General features: G+C 44.0%; 1 protein-coding gene across 1 annotated transcript in view; it reads left to right on the top strand.

The window, feature by feature from the left end:
• Nucleotides 1-14,649, top strand: part of washc4 (WASH complex subunit 4) — a 55,294-nt gene that overhangs the window by 29,619 nt on the left and 11,026 nt on the right. Inside the window, exons 16-28 of the mRNA XM_052033404.1 lie at nucleotides 1,834-1,941; nucleotides 3,417-3,563; nucleotides 4,104-4,183; nucleotides 4,264-4,369; nucleotides 7,032-7,148; nucleotides 8,664-8,832; nucleotides 8,934-9,088; nucleotides 9,604-9,678; nucleotides 9,767-9,871; nucleotides 12,041-12,175; nucleotides 13,053-13,161; nucleotides 14,363-14,429; nucleotides 14,525-14,611. Coding sequence (XP_051889364.1) covers nucleotides 1,834-1,941; nucleotides 3,417-3,563; nucleotides 4,104-4,183; nucleotides 4,264-4,369; nucleotides 7,032-7,148; nucleotides 8,664-8,832; nucleotides 8,934-9,088; nucleotides 9,604-9,678; nucleotides 9,767-9,871; nucleotides 12,041-12,175; nucleotides 13,053-13,161; nucleotides 14,363-14,429; nucleotides 14,525-14,611 — 1,460 coding nt within the window. The remainder of the gene's footprint in view (nucleotides 1-1,833; nucleotides 1,942-3,416; nucleotides 3,564-4,103; nucleotides 4,184-4,263; nucleotides 4,370-7,031; nucleotides 7,149-8,663; nucleotides 8,833-8,933; nucleotides 9,089-9,603; nucleotides 9,679-9,766; nucleotides 9,872-12,040; nucleotides 12,176-13,052; nucleotides 13,162-14,362; nucleotides 14,430-14,524; nucleotides 14,612-14,649) is intronic.

Here is a 14,649-nt window from a genome sequence, read left to right as displayed (position 1 = left end):
AGTATCTCGTACTTTGCATGATGGTGGTGTTACACGGGATGAAGAACGTTCTTCGTGTGAAAACAGGACTGTGTGATGGGTGTTTCTACCAATACTGTCGTCACCAAGACATGCAAGTGCCGGACAGTTTGGCGAGGATAGTGTTGTGTTGATTTGCTCACTGCCTGTTGTGGATCCTGACGCACAGTTGTGTCCTTCAGGACTCTGTCGGCTTGCTCAGTGTTGGTGCCATTTAGCCACTCCTGGTGATGGGCAATGAAATCCACTATTCAGAGTATATTCAGTGTGTGCTTGGTGTTCTTAGTACACTTTGGAAAAGCAGACATTCAGCAGCTGAGGAAGGTCAGGACTTTCCTTGGCCTATGTTTAAACTGATGGGATTTCATGGAATCTAGAATAAAGGTTGAGGTTGCCCACTCTGTCCCCTTCCTGAAAGTTGAAACATGGGTGGATAGGATGGATTTGGTGCTCTTGTATTCATAGGCTGGGCCACTGAGTATAAGAGCCAGGATGTTGTGATGTAGCTGTACAGAACTTTGGTAAGACTGCACTTGGAGCATTGTGAACAGTCCTGGTCACCACACTGCAGGAAGGATGTGGCAGCAACAGAGAGAGTGCAGAAGAGATTCACCAGGACGTTGCCGGGAATGGAGGGCAGTGGTTATAGGGAGAGATTGGACAGGCTGGGTTTGTTCTTACTGGAACATAGGAGACTGAGGGGACCTTATCGAGGTTTATAAGATTATGAGGGGCATAGCTAGGGGAGGTGGTTGGTCTTTTTTATCCCCCAGGGCAGAGGAATCTAGAACCAGAGCTGTGGCCTTTGCACTTTATTTGTCTACCTGCACTGCACTTTCTCTACAACTGCAACACTATGCATTCTGTTTTCCTACCTCAAAGTACTTGTGTGTGGCAAGATCTGTCTGGATGACACGCAAACAAAAGGTTTTCACTGTATCTCGGTACTTGTGACAATGGTAAACCGATACCAATTCCAGGGTGGGAGGGGAGAAATGTAAAGGTCTAAGGGGTACGTTTTTTCACACAGAGGGTGGTGGCTATCTGGAACGAGCTGCCAAAGGAGGTGGCAGAGACGGGTACAATAAAAGACATTTGGACCGGTGCTTTGGATAGGAAAGGTGTAGGGGGACGGGTCTAATGCCGACAAATGAAGTTAGTGTAGGTGGTAGGTGGGCTGAAAGGGCCCCTTTCTGTGCTGTGCGTTTCTGATTCTGTGCTCGTCTGCCACTACTGCCCCTTCTGGTGGCTCTGTCCTGCCTGTGGGATGGTACGTACCCAGAGGTTGTGATCGAGGTGTGTCCCAATTAAGACACCATGCCCTAGATATTTGTGAGGATGACCTTGTGAGGCTGACTGGCAGTGACTCTGCTGTGTCTGAATTCAGTGCCTGGATCTATGCTAGGTGACCTGTCCTAATTTAATCTGTTGTAATGTAGCAGGTTTTATATGGTTTGCCCTTTCAGAGGGCAGTTCAGAGTCAGCCATTTTGCCTTGTGTCTGCAGTCACATCTAGACCAGATTGGATACGGTCATCAGAGTTCCTTCCATAAAGGAGATCGGCGAACCAAGTGGGTATTTGCAATAATCTGTGACAAGCTCTTTCATTTATTTAGCTGAATTTAAATTCCACAAACTGCAATTGTGGGATTTGAACTCTCGTCTTTGGATTGTTAGTCCTCACCTCTTAATTACTTGTCTAGTTTCTTAAAGACTGCTCCACAATTCTTGTGTTCTTACCACAATTTCTGGCTACTTATTGGATATGTGCTTGTTGCCATAAATACTAACTCTGAGCATATTTTTTTTTCCTAGGCAATTGAACATACTGTGCACAGGAGGACCATGGTTATAGCAGATTCTGTCTGTCACATTGCTCAATATCTTCAGCATCAGGCCCTTAATTCTATATCAGTTGCAAAGGTTTGTACATGCAGTTACTCCGTGTATGTGTTTTCATTTAAACTGCTGAATTTGGGTTAAAAACATAGAAAACCTACAGCATGATTCAGGCCCTTTGGCCCACAAAGTTGTGCCGAACATGTCCCTACCTTATAAATTACTAGGCTTACCCATAGCCCTCTATTTTCCTCAGCTCCATGTACCTATCCAAAAGTTTCTTAAAAGAGCCTATCGTATCCGCCTCCACCACCATTGCCAGCAGCCCATTCTACACACTCACCACTCTGAGTGAAAAAACTTACCCCTGACATCTCCTCTATATCTACTCCCCAGCACCTTAAACCTGTGTCCTCTTGTGGCAACCATTTCAGCCCTGGGGAAAAGCCTCTGACTATCCACACGATCAATGCCTCTCATCATCTTATACACCTCCATCAGGTCACCCCTCATCCTCCGTCGGGCCGAGTTCCCTCAACCTGTTTTCATAGGGCATGCTCCCCAATCCAAGCAGCATCCTTGTAAATCTCCTCTGCATCCTTTCTATGGCTTCCACGTCCTTCCTGCAGTGAGGCGACCAGAACTGAGCACATTACTCCAAATGGGGTCTGACCAGGGTCCTATATAGCTGCAACATTACCTCTTGGCTCCTAAGTTCAGTTCCACAATTGATGAAGGACAATACACCATATGCCTTCTTAAGCACAGAGTCAACCTGTGCAGCTGCTTTGAGCGTCCTATGGACTCGGACCCCAGGATCCCTCTGATCTTCCTCATCCAGGTTGTTTATAAAAATCACAAAGAGTAAGGGTGCCAGAACAGATCCCTGAAGTACACCAATGGTCACCGACCTCCATGCAGGATATGACCCGTCAACAACCACACTTTGCCTTCTGCGGGCCAGCCAGTTCTGGATCCACAAAGCAATGTCCCCTTGGATCCCATGTCTCCTTACTTTCTCAATAAGCTTTGCATGGGGCACCTTATCAAATGCCTTGCTGAAATCCATATACACTACATCTACATCCTCAAAAAAAACCAATCAGGCTCGTAAGGCAGTTACCCCATGCCATGTCCTGCCTTTTGAATTAAGATGTAGTTTGTATTGGTTGTGACAGTTTGGTCTTTTTTTGGCAAGTTGGTCACTTCTGACGTGAAGTAGTCATTTGCAAAGGTCATCACTTGCTTTCCACTTTGGGAAGGGAAGTGGTGGAGCAACTTCGAAGAAATTTCCTCCAAAAAGTTAAAACAATGTAAATTTTAATTAAAACACAGTGACTTCAGTAATGGGGTTGCCGTGAGTCTTAATGTTATTTTGGAAGTAATTGGAATGAAAATGTGAGTTGGTGATGGTTTTAAAAATGATTGTGTTTGGACTTTAAAGTGCAAAGCACAAACTGAACAGTTCACCTTTAATTTTTGCCCAATCTAGTGCTGTAGATTTGGACTTGGAAACAACAGCTATATATTTTTTTAAATAATTGAATATTTTGCTTCAGAAAAGAGTGATATCTGACAAGAAGTACAGTGAACGACGCCTGGATGTGCTGTCGGCTCTGGTTTTGGCTGAAAACGCTCTCAATGGACCCAGTACCAAAGAGCGTAGACTCGTCGTCGCCCTAGCATTGAGTGTGGGGACTCAAATGGTAAGAATAATGTCTAGTATCTTAACATCTGTAATAATATAATTCTTTCTTTCTTTTTACAATATTTTTTATTAATTCCAGATAGAAAATACAAAGTACATGAAACAAAAGACAAAATGTTACAAAATACATTGTATTGAGTCACACTTGAAATCACACCTCGTATTGATAAACAGAAATGGTAACTAATTAATATTAATAAATTGGATTAATTTTATTCTATTAAAAAAATCTAAACCCACTACCGAGACCAAAGCTGTTTGGTTTTTAAAAAAATGAAAAAAAGCCCTGAAGACATAATAGTATTAGCCAATATCTGTACTTTAAGCACCAAATCAAGGGTTTTGAAAGTAGTTCAAAAAAAATTCAAATCATAATTAGCATGCTAAATATTACAGTTGAATATAGCCACAAAATCTGTTCAGCTTAATGTGACAGTTGCTGGACTATATTTTAAAGTTCTGAGCATCATAGCCTTAGGTTTGCTCTGTGTGGCTGTTCGATCAGCTTAGCTGATGTGCGCTGTTTTGTCTTGTGAAGAAAACATTCCGAGATGAGGAATTGCTGGTCTTGCACGTGGTGCTGAAGAAGTTGGACCTGATCAGTGAGCTGAGGGAGCGGTGAGTAGAGCATAAAGACACTTGCTGACAATCCATGTGGGACCCAGCAGCTGACTTTACTTTGTTGCTGCATTTTGCAGGATTCGAGTTTTGTGTAATTGCAACTTCTTGTACTGGCATCGCACCATATTCCCCATCTACCTGGACGATATTTATGACAGTGCTGTCGATTCTGCGAGAATCCATGTAAGAACTGCAGATTTATTGATTACAATACTCTAAATCAATAATCACATATAGTAGTTAGTTAATAAGGAAAGAAAAAATTGAAATATTTTATTACAAAAAAAAATCTACCCCCACTACTAAAACCCGAAGCTGTTAGATAGAAGAAACAGCAAGGAAAAACCTTAAAAAAAAAACGTAACAGTGTCAGCCAATATCTGCATTTTAGTCCCCAAATCAGAGATTTTGAAAATTATTCAAAAAGGGTCCCCACAGGGTTTGAAAGTCTAGGTTAGGTTCAAAAACTGAACAGCGAAGCTTCTCTAGATTCAGGTATGACATTGCATCCCGTAACCATTGAACATGCGTAGGCGGAGTAGCTTACTTCCATTTAAGCAATACTGCTCTCCTGGCTATAAGAGAAATAAAAGCCAGAATGTGTAAATCAGAAGCCTTCAAAGTTGTATCTTTTTCTCCAACAATCCCAAATAATGCAGTCAAAGGATTAATTTTAAAATTTATTTTAAAAAGTACAGGAAAAGTATGAAAGACCTCTGTCCAATATTTTTTAAGACTCTGACGTGTCCAAAACATGTGAATTAAGGAAGCCACTCCGTTATTACATTTATCACAGTAAGGAGATATATCAGAATAAAAACAGGATAGTTTGTCTTTAGACAAGTGAGCTCTAGGGACCACTTTAAATTGAAGGAGAGAGTGACGAGCACATAATGATGAAGTATTAACCAACTTGAAAATTTCATTCCAAGTTTCCTCGGAACAGATTTATTGATAACGAGGCATTTTGCATTAGTGGCGATTACGGGAGTTAGGTGTTACCTATTTTGCAGTGTGGTGCATACAGTTAAACAAGGGCATCGTTCCATGGTGCTGTCCATGCCAACCATCAGGTACTAATCCCAGTTACCAGCATTTGCCGTGGAGCCTTCCATGCCTTGGCAATTCAAGTGCTCGTGCAGATACACAGCCGTTATACTCCCTCCACACACACAGGCATTGTAGTCCAGATTCTAACCGCCCTCTGGGTGACAGTGTTTCTTCCAATCCCCTCTAAACCCCTTTGCCCTGTGCATGTTCCTTCTAGTTTTCGATACCTCTGCTGGGGGGAAACGTTTTCTACTATCTGGGCCCCTCATAATTTTATATCCCTCTACACGGAACCTTCTCAGCCTCTTCTACTCCAAGGAAAACGAGCCCAGCCTATCTTGTCGCACTCTATCCCTGGCAATATCCCGGTGAAATTCCTCTGTACCCCCTCCAGTGAAATCATCTGGCCAAACCATTGTTGTACCATAACCTCCCTGCTCTTATATTCTTTGTCTTGGCTAATGAAGGCAGGCATTCTATATGCCTCCTTCACCACCTTATCTACCTGTGCTGCCACCTTCAGTGATCCTTGGACTTGTAAACCAAGGTCCCACTGCTCCTCTGTATCAAGGAACAGAGGGACTTTGGTTTACAAGGTTGGCTTTGTTTCTGCACTAGTAATCCAGAAGATGTGTGCACATCTTTCCTTGTACTTTGACGGTTTGAATCAAGTTTAATTGTTAAGAAAATAAATTTGGTGTCAGTAAACATTATATGTTTGTAATTGACCACTTTATGGTTTTATGATGTAGTGCTGAACTATTTTGGAATACTTTACAATAACTCTATTCTTTATAGCTCCTGAATCTTAAACCCATATATTTCAAAGTACACGTGCAGACATACTGATAGCTTTTGAAGTGAAGTAATTAAAGTCTTTTGTCTTCCGCATTAACTGCATGCTCCTCAGAAAGGCAGACGATGAGCAGTCAAGAGCCTAATTTGATGTACAAGAAGCAGAGGATATCTGGGCTCCTCACTCTCGGGTGTATAAAATCATCAGGGGCGTCGGTAGGGTGAATGCGCACAGTCTGTTTCCCAGGGTTGGGGAATCGAGAACTAGAGGGCACAGGTTTAAGGTGAGAGGGGAGAGATTTACTAGGAACCTGAGGGACAACTTTTTCACCCAGAGGGTGGTCAGTATATGGAACGAGCTGCCAGAGGAAATGGTTGAGGCAGGTATGTATGTTAACAACATTTTAAAGACACTCAGACAGGAACGTGGATAGGAAAAGTTTAGAGAGGTATGGGTCAAACATGGGCAAACGTGGGTGGCGGTGTGGTAGCATAGCGGTTAGCGCGACGCTATTACAGCGCCAGCGATCGGGGTTCGATTCCCGTCGCTGTCTGTAAGGAGTTTGTACGTTCTCCCATGTCTGTGTGGGTTTCCTCCGGGTGCTCCGGTTTCCGCCCACATTGCAAAGATGTACGGGTAGGTTAATTGGGTTTAAAATGGGTGGCGCGGACCCGTGGGACTGGAAGGGCCTGTTACCACGCTGTAAATAAAATTTAAAAAAAATGTTTTTTTTAATTTAAAAATGGGACAAGCTCAGATGGGCAAGGACTGGTTGGGCTGAAGGGCCTGTTTCCATGCTGTATGACTCTTTCTTGGTCTTGGCTTGATCCTTGTTCAAGGTGGAATAAAATGTGGATTTAATTTTTTTTTGAATGGAATAGATCATTTATCCTAAATTTCTCATGTAATTTGTAACATTATTTGTTTTGGGCACCTGAAAACTATTTGGTCGTGAAATGTCCACATTTATTTTGTGTTCTTTGATATTTCACTTAACAGTACATGTTTAGTGCTCTGAGAGACTGTGTCCCACCCATGATGCACACCAGACATCTGGAATCCACACACATGCTGCTGGAGTGTTTTGATAAAGAAATCATGGATGTGCTGAATGAGGTAATGGACACCAAGCAAAAGTAGCTAATGCTGTTGTAATTGTTATAAGAATATATTTTAAGTGACTTGATTTGAAAAATATTAACTAGAATCACTACCTCAATTTTATTGGTATTAGAATTGGTTTATTATTGTCACTTGTACCGAGGTACAATGAAAAACTTGTCTTGCATACCGATCGTACAGGTCAATTCACTACACAGTGCAGTTACATTGAGTTAGTACAGAGTCCATTGATGTAGTACAGGTAAAAACAATAACAGTACAGAGTAAAGTGTCACAGCTACAGAGAAAGTGCAGTAAGGTGCAAGGTCACAACAAGGTAGATCGTTAAGTCATAGTCCATCTCATCGTATAAGGGAACTGTTCAATAGTTTTATCACAGTGGGGTAGAAGCTGTCCTTGAGCCTGGTGGTAGGTGCCCTCAGTCTCCTGTATCTTCTACCCGATGGAAGAGGAGGGAAGAGAGAATGTCCTGGCTGGGTGGGGTCTTTGTCTTTACCTCTCGTTGTCTTGGCGAAGCAGCCAGCATAATCAGAGTCCAAGGAGGGGAGGCTGGTGTCTGTGATGCGCTGGGCTGTGTCGACAACTCTGCAGTTTCTTGCGTCCCTGGGCAGAGCAGTTGCCGTACCAAGCCGTGATACATCCAGATAGGATGCTGATTCAGTCCTGAAATGGGAGTTGAAGAGCTTGCTAAGTTTTCCCAAACAGCATGGCTTTGAAACTAACACGAATTAAAATGGATTGTGTGCCCCTAAGTGACTCTTCAGGAGTTCCAAGTTTGGGTACCATTTGCATGGTATAAATGAGCCGTTGGTGAAGTATTAATGTGTCATTAAAATAGATTTGGTTTTATGTTGTAGGTGCTTTTATAAATGTAGAGAATGACCATGCTGCTCGTGGTTTTTCTTGGATAGGCTGGAGGAGCTTTTCTTCAGCGTTCCCTCTGCACTGAAGATGACTAGCTTTCACTCCGGTGTGCGGGTTTTGAGGTGACTGACGAGGCCAATGTGGGAACCTTCAGGCTCCAGTGTAGATGGAGCAGGAGATGGCTGATGGAGTGACAGAGTAACTCCTGCTTGTAATAGGCTTCTGTGCTGCCAGTCCATGGTCTCAAAGTTCTCGATACCACCCCGAATGTTCCTTTCTCACTTTGAGAGGTCATGGATCAGAGGTTCCTGGGATTCATTGGGGGTGTTGCATTGCAAGGAAGCTTTGGAAATGCAGGACCTACGTCACCATTCCCACCCAATTACATGCAGGGCTTGGTAGTATGGAGCCTGGGGGCCTGAGCCACGTCTGTCATTGCAATGGAGTTCTTGAGGCTTTTTGAGGGTGGGTGAGAGTTGTACCTGTGAAGTTGAAGTTCTGATTATGCAATGCTTTATAATTTGAAAGGCAGGAGTGAGTTTGTGTTTCTGACTAAAGCTCATTCACATGCTTCAAAGAGTTTGCAAACTCAGAGTAATTTTTTTTCTTTAATTGCAAATCTCTTCATCACTCATTTTCCAACAGCACCTTTTGGATAAGCTGTGTAAGGAGATCGAAAAGGACCTGAGGCTGTCTGTGCACACTCATTTAAAACTAGATGATCGAAATCCATTCCGAGTCGGCATCAAAGACTTGACAGATTTCTTCTCAATCAAACCAATACGTTTCTTGAACCGATTCATTGATGTCAAAGGTTTGCTCCTGTTTAGATTTTGGTTTATCCAGTACTGTTTGTTGTGTTGTCTTCATGTGTACACTTCAACAATAAAAATTATTTTCACCACTGTTTAACAGCATATGTGACTCACTATCTGGACAAGACTTTCTACAACCTGACCACAGTGGCTATCCATGACTGGGCCACCTATAGTGAAATGAGAAACCTAGCGACCCAGCGCTACAGTCTGTCGATGACCGAAGCACACCTTCCAAGCCAGACCTTGGAACAGGTAAGTGTTGAGGGGCCCTTTTTAAGCGTGGCGTTTACCTTGATTATTTTGCAATGAAGAACGGGAAGATGAATGATTAGAGTCTGGTGCAGAATGAAGCTGTGCTGAATCTCTTGGGGGGAGCCAAGGGTTACACTCCTGTTTCCTTTTGAGCCCATCATTTGATACACTGATTATAGTCTCTGCAACATTCGACTATTTGTTTAGGACTAGGTGGCACAATCTCAGGATGCAAGCTCACCCATTTAACTCTAATGAGCAGTATTTCTTCAGGCTTTGCAGTGCTTTATCCCAGACAGCTGGGAGTGCTGAGTTATTCTGTAATCAATATTTGGATGAATTTCTGGAGTTGATGGGAATTAAGGGTTATGGGAATTGGTCTGTAACTTTCAAATTCACTACGACAGGCTTGGGTGATCTTGTGCCCCACTCTTCTTACATTCATATATATAGAGGCAAAGTCGATGAAGGCAGTTATAACACTCTTTACTAATATAATATCAAATTGTTTACAGGGATTAGATGTTCTGGAGATCATGCGAAATATCCATGTATTTGTTTCAAGGTATCTTTACAATCTCAACAACCAGGTACTGCTTGTTTTTAGAAATTGTTGTGGCGGATAAATTTTCATAAGTCTCTTCGGAGTTTGAAACTTGGTTTCATTACACGTTACAGATCTTCATTGAGCGCACGAGCAATAATAAACACCTGAATACAATCAACATTAGGCATGTCGCAAACTCAATCCGTACACACGGAACAGGCATCATGAACACGACAGTAAGTATGAATTAACAGAAGTGTTAGGTACGTTTGGCAAACTGGCTGGGAGGAATTACAAAACCCCTGATCTAACGTGTGCATCACACAGCAAGAAACTCCAGGTGCTCAACATCAGAAATAAGAAAGGCATGCTGGAAATATTTAGGTCTGGCACCATCTGTGAGGGGGGAAATGGTTAACGTTCCAGGTTGATGATCTCTCGTTCAGTATTCTGTTCTTAAATGTAATAACTATATGTGGAGAAGGGGAAATGAGGTCGAAGTTTCAAAACGAAACCAGACCATTTAGCCGAACCAGTAAGTGGTGTTTATCCCCCGTGTGAGAAAATGGCCCCGACCATATTAGCGGCACGGTAGCGTAGCGGTTGGCGCGATGCTATTACAGCGCCAGCGATCGGGGTTCGATTCCCGCCGCTGTCTGTAAGGAGTTTGTACGTTCTCCCCTTGTCTGCGTGGGTTTCCTCCGGGTGCTCCGGTTTCCTCCCACATTCCAAAGACGTACGGGTAGGTTAATTTGGGTTTAAACAAAAATGGGTGGCGTGGACTCGTTGGGCCGGAAGGGCCTGTTACCATGCTGTAAATAAAAAAAAAAACTTTTGTATTTTCCACTCATTCTACAACTCCTGCAAGTACTGTTTTCACCAGATGATACCAAGGATATCATTTGCTGCTTGTTAACCATTTCCCCATCTCAACAATATTTCATTGCGGTCTCATTTGGCCTCACAATTAATTCTGTTTCAGTATTTTCTGCGCATGTGGAGGCCCTCTTGTTTAGGCAAGAGCTCACAACTCATGCTCCAGGCAAGCGTTGGCCAGAATGGTTTCCCAAGCGCTGCAGCAGGCAACTCGTACGTGTGGATCCTGCACATGAGTAACCTCATTGTCCTGGTTGCTGCACGTCCAATGGGCCTTCATGGTTTTCCCATAACTTGCAGCCGCACTTTGTAGCCTGGTTCGAGGACAGGGCTAATAAATTGTCTGGAAAGTGAGGAAAATTTTGTGTCCTTTAGTTAAATGTTGTTGATATTTCTGTTGTGCTAGTTCACATCCTGCTCTCTCCTCCACGCCATCCATGACCCCTCCTCCTCCTTGTATTTCAAGAGAGGCTAACAACCACAATCTACTGCAGCCACGTTCAACACCCTGCCTCTCATCCTGCTGCTTGCAAGAACTCCATTCTCCTGTATCTGACTCTCACTTTCCGTACAGCTGCTCTCTACCTCCTTTCCTTCTTCCTCACTATGTACTCTCCATTACCACAGTTATCAGTGCCCTCACTATCTCAGCTCTCTGCTGGAATGAGGGTAGGAGTTCTTTTCCACACTTTCTCCCTGCAGGCCTCCACATTCAACAAGTGTGAATTTCCTAAAACTCTCAGTTACTGCCAGCTCTAACGGGATGCTTCCGCCCGACTCCTATCCTCTCTTTGACCTGTCACCACCCTGAACAGACGATCCTCTCCGGGAAGCTTGGGTTTCTTCTTTCACATCTGCCAGTACGGCGCGGTAGTGTAGCGGTTAGCGTAATGCTATTACAGCGCCAGCGACCCGGGTTCAACTCCCGCCTAAGCACCTACAAGATACAACCAGATCTATTTTAATGAGTTTTCATTGCACCTGTGCACACATGGACATGCAGACGACAATAAACCTGACTTTGACCCTTCTACACTGATACTGCTCTAATCCATCTAATCTACCTCATTGATAACACTTTCGAATTTCACCGTCTCCTAAGGTGTTGTCACCTTCTGGGGAATGAGGGGCCTCTGTCATGTATGTTATGTAATGAAAACAGAAAATCCTTGGAAGAGTTTATAGGCCAGGCAGGATTTGTGAAGGGAGAAACAGTTACTGTTTCAGGTTGAAGAACATCCTCTCTACCCTATTTGTCTCTCCCATACCTTCTCTGGAACTTTAACACCACTGTGTTTTTCCTTTCCCAGTTCGAAGGTAGAAGTCTCTTCATGAAATATTAACTGTTTCTCTTCCGGCAGATGCTGCCTGACCGGCTGTGTGTTTCCAGTATTATCCCTTTTTATTTCAGATTTCTGCAAAGCTTTAACATTTTTCACTTGTATAATGCATTCCATTCGCCGGTCACTTGGCTTTCAAAGTTTTCAATGTCGGTTACTCGAACTCTATTGTTTGAATTTTACTTTTAGGTTAATTTCACCTACCAGTTTCTGAGGAAAAAGTTCTATATTTTCAGTCAGTTCATGTATGATGAACACATCAAGTCTCGACTCATCAAAGACATTCGATTCTTCAAGGAGACCAAGGACCAAAATGATCAGAAGGTATCAGCAGAATTTCAAAGTGCTATTTTGATCTAATCAGCAGTTTGAATACAGATACAATGATGAGCCTGTGTGTTCCAAGGTGGTCACCTTGCCTCAGGTCCAGGGGCAGGCTGTTATTCGAGCCAAGACAGGGACCTCTGGTCCAGTCGAGCAGTCACAGGACAGAAACCCCACAAAACTTGAGGTCTGGGAACGTGATCTCCACCCAGCCCAGTGAACTCATTGCCTTGTCGCCCATCGTACAGCTCTGTCTTGGTCAGAGCAGACCTGCTGCACCAGGACTGAGCTGAATGGGCTGCATTCCCAACGCAAACCTTTACGCCTCACGCTGGCAGCTCCTGTAAGTCCGGGCTGCTCCGAATCTGTCTTGGAATGAGCACTGGAGGGTTCAAGGTGAGGCTGTACTCCTGGGTCTCTCCAGTGGTACTGGGCACAGCTGCGGTGCATCAGATGAGCGGTGACGTCTCTCACTGTCCTTGTAGCTGCCCCTGGTGGCAGCACCTCCGTGACGTGAGCCATTCCTGTCCCTGCTGCCTGCCCCTCATGTCCAACATCCCCCCGTCACCTCACTTGTTCAGGCAGCAGTTGTAAACCAGGTTAGATTGTCACATGGCAGCATGCTCCTGATGACCAGCTGCGACTTTTTTATGGGAGGAGGAATAGTTGGAAAGGAAGAAATGTACAGCAAAAAGTTATCGATCAGTGTGGCCATATCTCTGATATGTGGTTTCCATGGGAAAAACGGGCAGGGGGTGGGGTGGGTGGTGAATTTGCAGTGCAGTCACTGAACTCGACAGGCAGGTATCAATGTGATTCATTTTGTCGTCGACTTCTCCGTTCTGTCACACTCAAAGAAACCTCCTCTTGTTCACAGTACCCTTTTGATCGTGCAGACAAATTCAATCGAGGCATCAGGAAACTTGGCCTCACTCCAGAGGGACAGAGCTACCTTGACCAGTTCAGGCAGCTTATTAGCCAGATAGGTAAGAGACCGAAAGTGAACGTACGGTGCAGTTTCAGTCGATCTGTTTCAAGGTTCCTACCTGGTTTCTCAATCCAAATTATGTGTCTCTGGTATTGCAGAAAGAACGTTGTGATGGGGAGGGGGATTGGGGTCAGTGTCTTGGCTTTTCGCCTTGATAGTGATCAAGGCGTTTTGTGCATTGGAATTGGTTTATTATTGTCACCTGTACCGAGGTACAGTGAAAAACTTTGTTTTGCCTGCCTTCCAGACAGACCATTTGAAAACATCATACATCGAGGTAGTACAAGGGAAAACAATAACTGAATGCAGAATAAAGTGTCACAGCTACAGAGTAAGTGCAGTGCAGGCAGACAATAAGGTGCAAGGTGATAACGAGGTAGATCGCAAGGTCAAGAGTCCATCTTATCGCACGAGGGAACCGTTCAATTGTCGTATAACAGTGGGATAGAAGCTGTCCTTGAGCCTGGTGGTACGTGCTTTCAGGCTTTTGTGTCTTCTGCCTGATGGGAGGGGGGAGAAGAGAGAATGGGTGGGTGGGTAGGATCTTTGATTACATTGGCTGCTTTTCTGAGGTAGCGAGAAGTATAGACAGAGTCCGTGGAGGGGAGGCTGGTGTCTGATGCGCTGGGCTGTGTCCACAACTCTCTGCAGTTTCTTGCGGTCTGGGGCAGAGCAGTTGCCGTACCAAGCTGTGATGCATCCAGATAGTAACTTCATTCATAAAATCGACCATGTTTCAGACCATGGATTAGCTGAAAGGGATGTGTCCACTAGTGGGCTAAACCAGAATTAAGCATTAGAGCTAAATATTTGCTGATAAATCATATTAGGACTTCCGAAGAAGCTGCTTGATGCAGGGAACATTGACAAAATGTGGGTGTCGTTATCACAGGAATATTGGAGGTGAATGGATTCATTTAAGGGATGGGAATAGAATTTGGATGAGGAGAGAGAGTGAGCTTGTGTGCAGCGTAAACTCTGGCACAAACCACTGACGCCAAGTGGCTGTCAGTTCTGTGCAGAGGGCTGGTTTGATCTTTCAATACTGTTCGTGTGGTGGAGAATAAAGTAATTTAAAGGGTGTTTGTGTCCAGATGATAATACAGTGGGTGTAAGTTTATACTCTGGGTGTGAGACAGCACGTGGTGACTGCCGAATGCTCGCTCACTTTTCACCGATTCGAATAACTTTCCTTGCAGGGAATGCAATGGGCTACGTCCGGATGATACGATCCGGTGGACTACATTGTTGCAGTAATGCTATAAGGTGCGCTTTCATTACAAAGCTATGTACAACTGTTCAAACTTGTTGTTAGCTGCAAGGAGCTTTTGGTGACTCTGTTGTGTTTTTTTTTTAAAAAGATTTGTTCCAGATTTGGAGGATATTGTGAACTTCGAGGAGCTTGTGAAAGAAGAGGGACTGTCTGAGGAAACTCAGACAGCTGCCAGGTAACGTCCTCCCTTGTCTGACAGGAACCACATGCCAC

This window comes from Pristis pectinata, chromosome 19 (genome assembly GCF_009764475.1).
Source record: "Pristis pectinata isolate sPriPec2 chromosome 19, sPriPec2.1.pri, whole genome shotgun sequence".
In the NCBI taxonomy this organism is placed as follows: domain Eukaryota; kingdom Metazoa; phylum Chordata; class Chondrichthyes; order Rhinopristiformes; family Pristidae; genus Pristis; species Pristis pectinata.
The sequence above is the reverse complement of the archived record's forward strand: the minus strand, read 5'-3'. Positions and strand labels throughout refer to the sequence as shown.